Below are 15827 nucleotides of genomic sequence, written 5' to 3' on the forward strand. Positions count from 1 at the left end.
AGAGCATATCAGTCATAAGCAACAGCTATAACATTTACAGAGCATATCAATCATAGCATTTACAGAGCATATCAATCATAGCATTAACAGAGCATATCAATCATAGCATTTACAGAGCATATCAATCATAAACAACAGCTATAGCATTTACAGAGCATATCAATCATAGCATTTACAGAGCATATCAATCATAGCATTTACAGAGCATATCAATCATAGCATTTACAGAGCATATCAATCATAAACAACAGCTATAGCATTTACAGAGTATATCAATCATAGCATTTACAGAGCATATCAGTCATAAACAACAGCTATAACATTTACAGAGCATATCAATCATAAACAGCTATAACATTTACAGAGCATATCAGTCATAACATTTACAGAGCATATCAATCATAACATTTACAGAGCATATCAATCATAAACAACAGCTATAACATTTACAGAGCATATCAATCATAACATTTACAGAGCATATCAATCATAAACAACAGCTATAACATTTACAGAGTATATCAGTCATAAACAACAGCTATAACATTTACAGAGCATATCAGTCATAACATTTACAGAGCATATCAATCATAACATTTACAGAGTATATCAGTCATAAACAACAGCTATAACATTTACAGAGCATATCAATCATAGCATTTACAGAGCATATCAATCATAGCATTTACAGAGCATATCAATCATAGCATTTACAGAGCATATCAGTCATAAACAACAGCTATAACATTTACAGAGCATATCAGTCATAAACAACAGCTATAACATTTACAGAGTATATCAGTCATAAACAACAGCTATATCATTTACAGAGCATATCAGTCATAGCATTTACAGAGCATATCAATCATAACATTTACAGAGCATATCAGTCATAAACAACAGCTATAATATTTACAGAACATATCAGTCATAAACAACAGCTATAGCATTTACAGAGCATATCAGTCATAGCATTTACAGAGCATATCAGTCATAGCATTTACAGAGCATATCAGTCATAAACAACAGCTATGACATTTACAGAGCATATCAATCATAACATTTACAGAGCATATCAGTCATAAACAACAGCTATGACATTTACAGAGCATATCAATCATAAACAACAGCTATAACATTTACAGAGTATATCAGTCATAAACAACAGCTATAACATTTACAGAGCATATCAGTCATAGCATTTACAGAACATATCAGTCATAAACAACAGCTATAACATTTACAGAGTATATCAATCATAGCATTTACAGAGCATATCAGTCATAAACAACAGCTATGACATTTACAGAGCATATCAGTCATAAACAACAGCTATAGCATTTACAGAGCATATCAGTCATAAACAACAGCTATAACATTTACAGAGCATATCAGTCATAAACAACAGCTATAACATTTACAGAGCATATCAGTCATAAACAACAGCTATAACATTTACAGAGCATATCAATCATAAACAACAGCTATAACATTTACAGAGCACATCAATCATAGCATTTACAGAGCATATCAGTCATAAACAACAGCTATAACATTTACAGAGCATATCAATCATAAACAACAGCTATAACATTTACAGGGCATATCAGTCATAAACAACAACTATAGCATTTACAGAGCATATCAATCATAGCATTTACAGAGCATATCAGTCATAACATTTACAGAGCATATCAATCATAAACAACAGCTACAACATTTACAGAGCATATCAGTCATAACATTTACAGAGCATATCAATCATAAACAACAGCTATAGCATTTACAGAGCATATCAGTCATAACATTTACAGAGCATATCAATCATAAACAACAGCTATAACATTTACAGAGCATATCAATCATAACATTTACAGAGCATATCAATCATAACATTTACAGAGCATATCAATCATAAACAACAGCTATAACATTTACAGAGCATATCAATCATAGCATTTACAGAGCATATCAATCATAAACAACAGCTATAACATTTACAGAGCATATCAATCATAAACAACAGCTATAACATTTACAGAGCATATCAATCATAGCATTTACAGAGCATATCAATCATAAACAACAGCTATAACATTTACAGAGCATATCAGTCATAAACAACAGCTATAACATTTACAGAGCATATCAATCATAAACAACAGCTATAACATTTACAGAGCATATCAATCATAACATTTACAGAGCATATCAGTCATAGCATTTACAGAGCATATCAATCATAAACAACAGCTATAACATTTACAGAGCATATCAATCATAACATTTACAGAGCATATCAGTCATAGCATTTACAGAGCATATCAATCATAAACAACAGCTATAGCATTTACAGAGCATATCAATCATAGCATTTACAGAGCATATCAATCATAACATTTACAGAGCATATCAGTCATAAACAACAGCTATAACATTTACAGAGCATATCAATCATAACATTTACAGAGCATATCAATCATAAACAACAGCTATAACATTTACAGAGCATATCAATCATAGCATTTACAGAGCATATCAATCATAACATTTACAGAGCATATCAATCATAACATTTACAGAGCATATCAATCATAAACAACAGCTATAACATTTACAGAGCATATCAATCATAGCATTTACAGAGCATATCAATCATAAACAACAGCTATAACATTTACAGAGCATATCAATCATAGCATTTACAGAGCATATCAATCATAAACAACAGCTATAGCATTTACAGAGCATATCAATCATAGCATTTACAGAGCATATCAATCATAACATTTACAGAGCATATCAGTCATAAACAACAGCTATAACATTTACAGAGCATATCAATCATAAACAACAGCTATAGCATTTACAGAGCATATCAATCATAAACAACAGCTATAACATTTACAGAGCATATCAGTCATAAACAACAGCTATAACATTTACAGAGCATATCAATCATAGCATTTACAGAGCATATCAATCATAGCATTTACAGAGCATATCAATCATAAACAACAGCTATAACATTTACAGAGTATATCAATCATAGCATTTACAGAGCATATCAATCATAACATTTACAGAGCATATCAGTCATAAACAACAGCTATAACATTTACAGAGCATATCAATCATAAACAACAGCTATAACATTTACAGAGCATATCAATCATAACATTTACAGAGCATATCAATCATAAACAACAGCTATAACATTTACAGAGCATATCAATCATAAACAACAGCTATAGCATTTACAGAGCATATCAATCATAGCATTTACAGAGCATATCAATCATAAACAACAGCTATAACATTTACAGAGCATATCAATCATAAACAACAGCTATAACATTTACAGAGCATATCAATCATAAACAACAGCTATAACATTTACAGAGCATATCAATCATAGCATTTACAGAGCATATCAATCATAGCATTTACAGAGCATATCAATCATAAACAACAGCTATAACATTTACAGAGCATATCAATCATAAACAACAGCTATAACATTTACAGAGCATATCAATCATAGCATTTACAGAGCATATCAATCATAAACAACAGCTATAACATTTACAGAGCATATCAGTCATAAACAACAGCTATATCATTTACAGAGCATATCAATCATAAACAACAGCTATAACATTTACAGAGCATATCAGTCATAAACAACAGCTATAGCATTTACAGAGCATATCAATCATAAACATCAGCTATAACATTTACAGAGTATATCAGTCATAAACAACAGCTATAACATTTACAGAGCATATCAATCATAGCATTTACAGAGCATATCAATCATAAACAACAGCTATAACATTTACAGAGCATATCAATCATAAACAACAGCTATAACATTTACAGAGCATATCAATCATAAACAACAGCTATAACATTTACAGAGCATATCAATCATAGCATTTACAGAGCATATCAATCATAAACAACAGCTATAACATTAACAGAGCATATCAGTCATAAACAACAGCTATAACATTAACAGAGTATATCAGTCATAAACAACAGCTATAGCATTTACAGAGCATATCAATCATAACATTTACAGAGCATATCAATCATAGCATTTACAGAGCATATCAGTCATAAACAACAGCTATAACATTAACAGAGCATATCAATCATAAACAACAGCTATAACATTAACAGAGCATATCAATCATAAACAACAGCTATAACATTTACAGAGCATATCAGTCATAAACAATAGCTATAACATTTACAGAGCATATCAATCATAAACAACAGCCATAACATTTACAGAGCATATCAATCATAGCATTTACAGAGCATATCAGTCATAAACAACAGCTATAACATTTACAGAGTATATCAATCATAAACAACAGCTATAACATTTACAGAGCATATCAATCATAAACAACAGCTATAACATTTACAGAGCATATCAATCATAAACAACAGCTATAGCATTTACAGAGCATATCAATCATAGCATTTACAGAGCATATCAGTCATAAACAACAGCTATAACATTTACAGAGTATATCAATCATAAACAACAGCTATAACATTTACAGAGCATATCAATCATAAACAACAGCTATAACATTTACAGAGCATATCAGTCATAAACAACAGCTATAGCATTTACAGAGCATATCAATCATAAACAACAGCTATAACATTTACAGAGCATATCAATCATAACATTTACAGAGCATATCAGTCATAGCATTTACAGAGCATATCAATCATAAACATCAGCTATAACATTTACAGAGTATATCAGTCATAAACAACAGCTATAACATTTACAGAGTATATCAATCATAGCATTTACAGAGCATATCAGTCATAAACAACAGCCATAGCATTTAAAGAGCATATCAATCATAAACAACAGCTATAACATTTACAGAGCATATCAATCATAGCATTTACAGAGCATATCAGTCATAAACAACAGCTATAACATTTACAGAGCATATCAATCATAAACAACAGCTATAACATTTACAGGGCATATCAGTCATAAACAAAAACTATAGCATTTACAGAGCATATCAATCATAGCATTTACAGAGCATATCAGTCATAAACAACAGCTATAACATTTACAGAGCATATCAATCATAGCATTTACAGAGCATATCAATCATAGCATTTACAGAGCATATCAGTCATAAACAACAGCTATAACATTTACAGAGCATATCAATCATAAACAACAGCTATAACATTTACAGAGCATATCAATCATAAACAACAGCTATAACATTTACAGGGCATATCAGTCATAAACAAAAACTATAGCATTTACAGAGCATATCAATCATAGCATTTACAGAGCATATCAATCATAAACAGCTATAACATTTACAGAGCATATCAGTCATAACATTTACAGAGCATATCAATCATAACATTTACAGAGCATATCAATCATAAACAATAGCTATAACATTTACAGAGCATATCAATCATAACATTTACAGAGCATATCAATCATAAACAACAGCTATAACATTTACAGAGTATATCAGTCATAAACAACAGCTATAACATTTACAGAGCATATCAGTTATAACATTTACAGAGCATATCAATCATAACATTTACAGAGTATATCAGTCATAAAGAACAGCTATAACATTTACAGAGCATATCAATCATAGCATTTACAGAGCATATCAATCATAGCATTTACAGAGCATATCAATCATAAACAACAGCTATAGCATTTACAGAGCATATCAATCATAAACAACAGCTATAACATTTACAGAGCATATCAATCATAGCATTTACAGAGCATATCAATCATAAACAACAGCTATAACATTTACAGAGCATATCAATCATAAACAACAGCTATAACATTTACAGAGCATATCAATCATAAACAACAGCTATAACATTTACAGAGCATATCAATCATAGCATTTACAGAGCATATCAATCATAGCATTTACAGAGCATATCAATCATAAACAACAGCTATAACATTTACAGAGCATATCAATCATAAACAACAGCTATAACATTTACAGAGCATATCAGTCATAACATTTACAGAGCATATCAATCATAAACAACAGCTATAACATTTACAGAGCATATCAATCATAAACATCAGCTATAACATTTACAGAGCATATCAATCATAAACATCAGCTATAACATTTACAGAGTATATCAGTCATAAACAACAGCTATAACATTTACAGAGTATATCAATCATAGCATTTACAGAGCATATCAGTCATAAACAACAGCCATAGCATTTACAGAGCATATCAATCATAAACAACAGCTATAACATTTACAGAGTATATCAATCATAGCATTTACAGAGCATATCAATCATAACATTTACAGAGCATATCAATCATAGCATTTACAGAGCATATCAATCATAGCATTTACAGAGCATATCAGTCATAAACAACAGCTATAACATTTACAGAGCATATCAATCATAAACAACAGCTATAACATTTACAGAGCATATCAATCATAAACAACAGCTATAACATTTACAGGGCATATCAGTTATAAACAACAACTATAGCATTTACAGAGCATATCAATCATAGCATTTACAGAGCATATCAGTCATAACATTTACAGAGCATATTAGTCATAAACAACAGCTATAACATTTACAGAGCATATCAATCATAGCATTTACAGAGCATATCAGTCATAAACAACAGCTATAACATTTACAGAGCATATCAGTCATAAACAACAGCTATAGCATTTACAGAGTATATCAATCATAGCATTTACAGAGCATATCAGTCATAACATTTACAGAGCATATCAGTCATAAACAACAGCTATAACATTTACAGAGCATATCAATCATAGCATTTACAGAGCATATCAGTCATAACATTTACAGAGCATATCAGTCATAAGCAACAGCTATAACATTTACAGAGCATATCAATCATAACATTTACAGAGCATATCAATCATAAACAACAGCTATAACATTTACAGAGCATATCAGTCATAAACAATAGCTATAGCATTTACAGAGCATATCAGTCATAAACAACAGCTATAACATTTACAGAGCATATCAATCATAAGCAACAGCTATAACATTTACAGAGCATATCAATCATAAGCAACAGCTATAACATTTACAGAGCATATCAATCATAGCATTTACAGAGCATATCAATCATAGCATTTACAGAGCATATCAGTCATAAGCAACAGCTATAACATTTACAGAGCATATCAATCATAGCATTTACAGAGCATATCAATCATAGCATTTACAGAGCATATCAGTCATAAACAACAGCTATAACATTTACAGAGCATATCAATCATAAACAGCTATAACATTTACAGAGCATATCAGTCATAACATTTACAGAGCATATCAATCATAACATTTACAGAGCATATCAATCATAAACAACAGCTATAACATTTACAGAGCATATCAATCATAACATTTACAGAGCATATCAATCATAAACAACAGCTATAACATTTACAGAGCATATCAGTCATAACATTTACAGAGCATATCAATCATAACATTTACAGAGTATATCAGTCATAAACAACAGCTATAACATTTACAGAGCATATCAATCATAGCATTTACAGAGCATATCAATCATAGCATTTACAGAGCATATCAATCATAGCATTTACAGAGCATATCAATCATAACATTTACAGAGCATATCAATCATAAACAACAGCTATAGCATTTACAGAGCATATCAATCATAACATTTACAGAGCATATCAATCATAAACAACAGCTATAACATTTACAGAGCATATCAGTCATAAACAACAGCTATAACATTTACAGAGTATATCAATCATAAACAACAGCTATAGCATTTACAGAGCATATCAATCATAACATTTACAGAGCATATCAATCATAAACAACAGCTATAACATTTACAGAGCATATCAATCATAACATTTACAGAGCATATCAATCATAAACAACAGCTATAGCATTTACAGAGCATATCAATCATAACATTTACAGAGCATATCAATCATAAACAACAGCTATAACATTTACAGAGCATATCAATCATAACATTTACAGAGCATATCAATCATAAACAACAGCTATAACATTTACAGAGCATATCAATCATAAACAACAGCTATAACATTTACAGAGCATATCAATCATAACATTTACAGAGCATATCAATCATAAACAACAGCTATAACATTTACAGAGCATATCAATCATAAACAACAGCTATAACATTTACAGAGCATATCAATCATAACATTTACAGAGCATATCAATCATAAACAACAGCTATAACATTTACAGAGCATATCAATCATAACATTTACAGAGCATATCAATCATAAACAACAGCTATAACATTTACAGAGCATATCAATCATAAACAACAGCTATAACATTTACAGAGCATATCAATCATAACATTTACAGAGCATATCAATCATAAACAACAGCTATAACATTTACAGAGCATATCAATCATAAACAACAGCTATAACATTTACAGAGCATATCAATCATAACATTTACAGAGCATATCAATCATAAACAACAGCTATAACATTTACAGAGCATATCAATCATAACATTTACAGAGCATATCAATCATAAACAACAGCTATAACATTTACAGAGCATATCAATCATAAACAACAGCTATAACATTTACAGAGCATATCAATCATAAACAACAGCTATAACATTTACAGAGCATATCAATCATAACATTTACAGAGCATATCAGTCATAAGCAACAGCTATAACATTTACAGAGCATATCAATCATAACATTTACAGAGCATATCAATCATAAACAACAGCTATAGCATTTACAGAGCATATCAGTCATAAGCAACAGCTATAACATTTACAGAGCATATCAATCATAACATTTACAGAGCATATCAATCATAACATTTACAGAGCATATCAATCATAGCATTTACAGAGCATATCAATCATAAACAACAGCTATAGCATTTACAGAGCATATCAATCATAACATTTACAGAGCATATCAATCATAACATTTACAGAGCATATCAGTCATAGCATTTACAGAGCATATCAATCATAAGCAACAGCTATAACATTTACAGAGCATATCAATCATAACATTTACAGAGCATATCAATCATAACATTTACAGAGCATATCAATCATAGCATTTACAGAGCATATCAATCATAAACAACAGCTATAACATTTACAGAGCATATCAGTCATAAGCAACAGCTATAACATTTACAGAGCATATCAATCATAACATTTACAGAGCATATCAATCATAAACAACAGCTATAACATTTACAGAGCATATCAATCATAAACAACAGCTATAGCATTTACAGAGCATATCAATCATAAACAACAGCTATAACATTTACAGAGCATATCAGTCATAAACAACAGCTATAACATTTACAGAGCATATCAGTCATAGCATTTACAGAGCATATCAGTCATAAACAACAGCTATAACATTTACAGAGCATATCAGTCATAACATTTACAGAGCATATCAGTCATAAACAACAGCTATAGCATTTACAGAGCATATCAATCATAGCATTTACAGAGCATATCAATCATAAACAACAGCTATAACATTTACAGAGTATATCAATCATAGCATTTACAGAGCATATCAATCATAAACAACAGCTATAACATTTACAGAGCATATCAATCATAAACAACAGCTATAACATTTACAGAGCATATCAATCATAGCATTTACAGAGCATATCAATCATAAACAACAGCTATAACATTTACAGAGCATATCAATCATAACATTTACAGAGCATATCAATCATAGCATTAACAGAGCATATCAATCATAAACAACAGCTATAACATTTACAGAGCATATCAATCATAAACAACAGCTATAGCATTTACAGAGCATATCAATCATAACATTTACAGAGCATATCAATCATAGCATTAACAGAGCATATCAATCATAAACAACAGCTATAACATTTACAGAGCATATCAATCATAAACAACAGCTATAACATTTACAGAGCATATCAGTCATAGCATTTACAGAGCATATCAGTCATAAACAACAGCTATAACATTTACAGAGCATATCAATCATAAACATCAGCTATAACATTTACAGAGCATATCAATCATAGCATTTACAGAGCATATCAGTCATAAACAACAGCTATATCATTTACAGAGCATATCAGTCATAAACAACAGCTATAACATTTACAGAGCATATCAGTCATAAACAATAGCTATAGCATTTACAGAGCATATCAGTCATAAACAACAGCTATAACATTTACAGGGCATATCAGTCATAAACAACAGCTATAACATTTACAGAGCATATCAATCATAAGCAACAGCTATAACATTTACAGAGCATATCAATCATAACATTTACAGAGCATATCAATCATAAACAACAGCTATAACATTTACAGAGCATATCAGTCATAAGCAACAGCTATAACATTTACAGAGCATATCAATCATAACATTTACAGAGCATATCAATCATAAACAACAGCTATAACATTTACAGAGCATATCAGTCATAAACAATAGCTATAACATTTACAGAGCATATCAATCATAAGCAACAGCTATAACATTTACAGAGCATATCAATCATAAGCAACAGCTATAACATTTACAGAGCATATCAATCATAGCATTTACAGAGCATATCAATCATAGCATTTACAGAGCATATCAGTCATAAGCAACAGCTATAACATTTACAGAGCATATCAATCATAGCATTTACAGAGCATATCAATCATAAACAACAGCTATAGCATTTACAGAGCATATCAATCATAAACAACAGCTATAACATTTACAGAGCATATCAATCATAACATTTACAGAGCATATCAATCATAAACAACAGCTATAACATTTACAGAGCATATCAATCATAACATTTACAGAGCATATCAATCATAAACAACAGCTATAACATTTACAGAGCATATCAACCATAACATTAACAGGGCATATCAATCATAAACAACAGCTATAACATTTACAGAGCATATCAATCATAAACAACAGCTATATCATTTACAGAGCATATCAATCATAAATTTTACAGAGCATATCAATCATAAACAACAGCTATAGCATTTACAGAGCATATCAGTCATAACATTTACAGAGTATATCAGTCATAAACAACAGTTATAACATTTACAGAGCATATCAGTCATAAACAACAGCTATAACATTTACAGAGTATATCAATCATAACATTTACAGAGCATATCAGTCATAAACAACAGCTATAACATTTACAGAGCATATCAATCATAACATTTACAGAGCATATCAATCATAAACAACAGCTATAACATTTACAGAGCATATCAATCATAGCATTTACAGAGCATATCAGTCATAGCATTTACAGAGCATATCAATCATAACATTTACAGAGCATATCAGTCATAGCATTTACAGAGCATATCAATCATAACATTTACAGAGCATATCAGTCATAAACAACAGCTATAACATTTACAGAGTATATCAGTCATAAACAACAGCTATAACATTTACAGAGCATATCAATCATAACATTTACAGAGCATATCAATCATAGCATTTACAGAGCATATCAATCATAAACAACAGCTATAACATTTACAGAGCATATCAATCATAACATTTACAGAGCATATCAATCATAAACAACAGCTATAACATTTACAGAGCATATCAATCATAGCATTTACAGAGCATATCAGTCATAGCATTTACAGAGCATATCAATCATAACATTTACAGAGCATATCAGTCATAGCATTTACAGAGCATATCAATCATAACATTTACAGAGCATATCAGTCATAAACAACAGCTATAACATTTACAGAGCATATCAATCATAACATTTGCAGAGCATATCAATCATAGCATTTACAGAGCATATCAGTCATAAACAACAGCTATAACATTTACAGAGCATATCAATCATAACATTTACAGAGCATATCAATCATAGCATTTACAGAGCATATCAGTCATAAACAACAGCTATAACATTTACAGAGCATATCAATCATAAACAACAACTATAGCATTTACAGAGCATATCAATCATAAACAACAGCTATAACATTTACAGAGCATATCAATCATAGCATTTACAGAGCATATCAGTCATAAACAACATGACATGACATAATATAAAAAAAGACTTGCATTTAAGAAATATTACATGTAATCAATTATACGTTGTTAAAAAAACCCTCATATTCTCAGAAGGAAAGCTGAGATTTATATTATTCTCTTAGCAAAATGATAATGACTAGCATTCTGTTTCTTTTTGAAGGTTGTTCGAAACAATCAAGCTCCACAGAAATCCAATACATTTGTATCTAAGGCTATGGAGTATATGTTTGGCTGGTGACAACATTAGAGGATTGATAAAGTGCATTGTGATATAGGATAATTATAGATGAAGAATTATTGGGACCAGAATATGAAGCTTTAGACTTCTGACTTTGTGGATTATTACAGATTGTAAACAAAATGTCATAAAATGACCATTGTACTGAGCAATGTCTGCAATTAGCAGTATGGAATTATGTACATAATTTTATATGCAGTCCCAACTTAAAATTCCAGTACAAATTCTTTTCACGTATGATGTCTTCATGAAGAGAATCTGTGTATGAATTTATTGGTGGTTATGTCGTTAACAGATACAACATAATGAATTCATGCAAAAATTGATTACAATCAATTGTATATAAATTGCATTATGTGATGTTTTATGTGATCAATTTTCACAAGTACCAACTTTCTTAACAGTATGCTGCTTGCATCAAGCTAGAACCAACCAGGTCTCATATTTTTTATCAGAAAAATAATTGATATTTTTAATAGAAAGGGTTTAAAAGTACTCTTTTTGGTAATCTATTCCTTTTCGCTTTAATCTTGTTGACAGAAATAATTCTTGTACTTTAGTTATAGGGATCTGAGTCAAAGGTCTGTGATCAGTTCCCTTAAAGCTGAACTTTTTTCACTTGTAATTGAATTTCAAATTTTATGCAACATAGTATCCAAACCAGTTGTTTTCATTATGAATGGCTTAAGTGTTTAAAAAACTAATGATAGGAGCACCCTTGCCCCAAGTAAACAGAGTTCAACTGGCTGTGGTCACATCATGCTGCAGAGTTCTTTTTTTTTAATTAGATTCTTTATGAAAATCCCTGCAGGCTTTTTTATTCAGATACCTCTATATTCAAGTTATAGGGAGCCAAAGTAGGCCTTGTTCCTTTGTCTGACTTTAACATTTGTTTTAAAATATTAAATTTCTTATGTAATTCTCTGCTTGTTTTTTTTTAATCGAATTTTCAGAATTCTCTTATAGTTTTTGATTAAAAGGGGCTGAAGTGGGCCAAATCTAAAACATTTCATACACTGTTCTAGTTGTTAAATCATTTAAACTAAATTCAGAGGATAGACTTTGTTTGGAGTAGGAAGATGCTTGATATCAACGTAAATGTGATCTTCCACATTAAAAGCTTTTTTTAAAAGTGAATTTTTAGAAAAAATTAATCATAAAAAGGTTGAAATAAGGCCATACAAAAAAAATGCCTAGATTATCAGGCCACTTTTTAGAAAAATTGATGTGGGAGGGAGTTTTATTTTATTTTTTATATTTTTTTTTATCAGAAGTAAGTTTTCTTTTTTTTTTGGGGGAAATTTCATCAAATTGAACAATTCTGTAAATTTACTGGATGTTGAGAAGTTAAATAAAATACTCTATGGCATTAAAACTTTACTGGAATATTAGATGTGGCAAGAAATAAGAGCCATCTCTGCCACGAGACATACTTTTGTTTTTAATAATCAGTGTTAAATAACAGCCTCATTCGCATCGTATTTTTTACCTTCTGTCAAGCATGCAGAAGAATCAATTAACTAATTGAAAGTTGATTCTGGACTGGATATGAAAATTACCGGATTTTGCCGTAATGAAAATCGCAGATGTGGGAGGGTTTTTAGGGGTGCAGCAGTGCCTGAGAACCTAGCATTTTTTTTTTTTTTTAGCTTAAATCAAAATGCCTTCAAAAGGAAGTAATCCACCTAAATTTCTGTCTTCATTTACAGGCTTTACTTAACTCTTTATAGTTAATAACTACTTCTTCATCTAAGAATCAGGCAAATGTATATAAGGTGTGGCACATGAAAAAAAATATAGAGATTGTAAATGGAAAGAAAAAAATCATTGTCAGCCAGATTTTTATGACTCAAATATCAATGTTTTCTTGTTGTACTTCAGTTTTTGACTGGATAGACTTATCTTTAACCATTTTTTTAAAACAAAAATTGGCAAAGCCCAAAAAAATAAACTTTTTTGTTTTCATTACAATTTTGAATTTTTTTTTATTAGATCCATTATGAGAATCTCTGCATTTTTCAATTATATTTCTGATATATTTTACTGATTATAAGTAATAAGGGGCCACAGGGGCAAACACCCCAAAAAATTAACTTTTTCAAACTGGTTCAATTTTTTAAAATTTTAAATTAGATTCCTTATACCTGGCAAAGCTTTTTATTTTGTTAGTCCTCGAAACCTGACTGTCTCTTGGTACTAGAAACCTGTCCAACTATTTAGTCTTTGTTAGAGACCTTTCTTTCTCTTCATCTTAGAATCCTGTCCAATTCTTCTTAGAAAACCTGTCCAACTTTTTATGTGTTCTAGAAACCAATCTGTCTCTGCCCTAGAACTAATATTTTTGTGTTTTACTTTATTTTGGTGTATTCAATCTTTTTCGTTTAGCTTCCTTTTTTGTTCCCTGGGTGACCCCCAACATTACAGCTTCAATTGTATTGAAAGAACTTTAATATTGCAATTTATGAAATGAATTGAAAAACAAATTATTTGTATTTTTGTTTAATTTAATATTACATATTCAATTATTGATACATAGATGTATTTTTAGTTCAGAACCAAATATGAAACTAATTTTTACAACACCATAAACAACTTTTTGAATGTGAATCAGGGGATTGGTATACATGGTATAGCTTGGTAATATCAGGCCAAACAAAAATAGTCTTGTTTCCTGTTACTAGAAGGATAAAAAAGGTTGGTAGATAGAGAAATCATTTAATTTTTCAAAAATGAATGGGGAAACAATCTAAGGGTGAACCAAAATGGTCATAAAATGTTTAGGATAATAAATATGGTAGGTAGGGTAGCAAGATACAGTTGATAGCCTCCATTTTTCTAGGCCTCATGCTTATATTTCAATATAATACTATCATTCTGTTGTCTTTCTGTCTTTATAATGTGATATTTATGTTAATATCTGTGTATATTTAACATGAACACCACTCAATAAACATTTTATTTAAATTTATTTTGTCTAATAAGTTCCAGCAAGTGAAAGCATGATGAAGCAAGAAAAAAAAACAAACAAAAACATATAATAAAAAAAAAATAAATTCCTGCTATTCTGGATAATTGTAAGATCACCACTGAGATAGGAAAGAGTAATCAAGGAAACCAAGGTTATAGCGGTAATCAAAAGAATGTAATCCAGGGACAAAGACCCGACATGGAAAACAGACATACACAACAAAGAACATAAAGTAACTTCATTCAGTAAACAGTACTGCTTGTCAGTTACCTATATGTTTATTTGTTATCAGACTGCTTTGTACAGTTGTGTAGATGACTAAAGAATTATATTAGATCACCTTGATAAGGGCATTGGAGCTAATTCCATCACTTGGCGTCCGTCATCATTGTTGTCATATG

At 30.4% G+C, this 15827-nt stretch overlaps 1 protein-coding gene across 1 annotated transcript in view; it reads left to right on the forward strand.

The window, feature by feature from the left end:
* The window catches only part of LOC148608740 (nucleoporin NUP35-like), a 42870-nt gene extending 27448 nt beyond the window's left edge, over positions 1-15422 (forward strand). Inside the window, exon 11 of the mRNA XM_088595647.1 lies at positions 12381-15422. Coding sequence (XP_088451773.1) covers positions 12381-12458 — 78 coding nt within the window. The 3' untranslated portion in view covers positions 12459-15422. The remainder of the gene's footprint in view (positions 1-12380) is intronic.
* The last annotated feature ends 405 nt before the right edge of the window (positions 15423-15827 follow it).

This window comes from Perna viridis, chromosome 8 (genome assembly GCF_037379345.1).
Source record: "Perna viridis isolate PV_CMFRI_1.1 ecotype Kerala chromosome 8, ASM3737934v1, whole genome shotgun sequence".
Classification (NCBI taxonomy): Eukaryota; Metazoa; Mollusca; class Bivalvia; order Mytilida; family Mytilidae; genus Perna; species Perna viridis.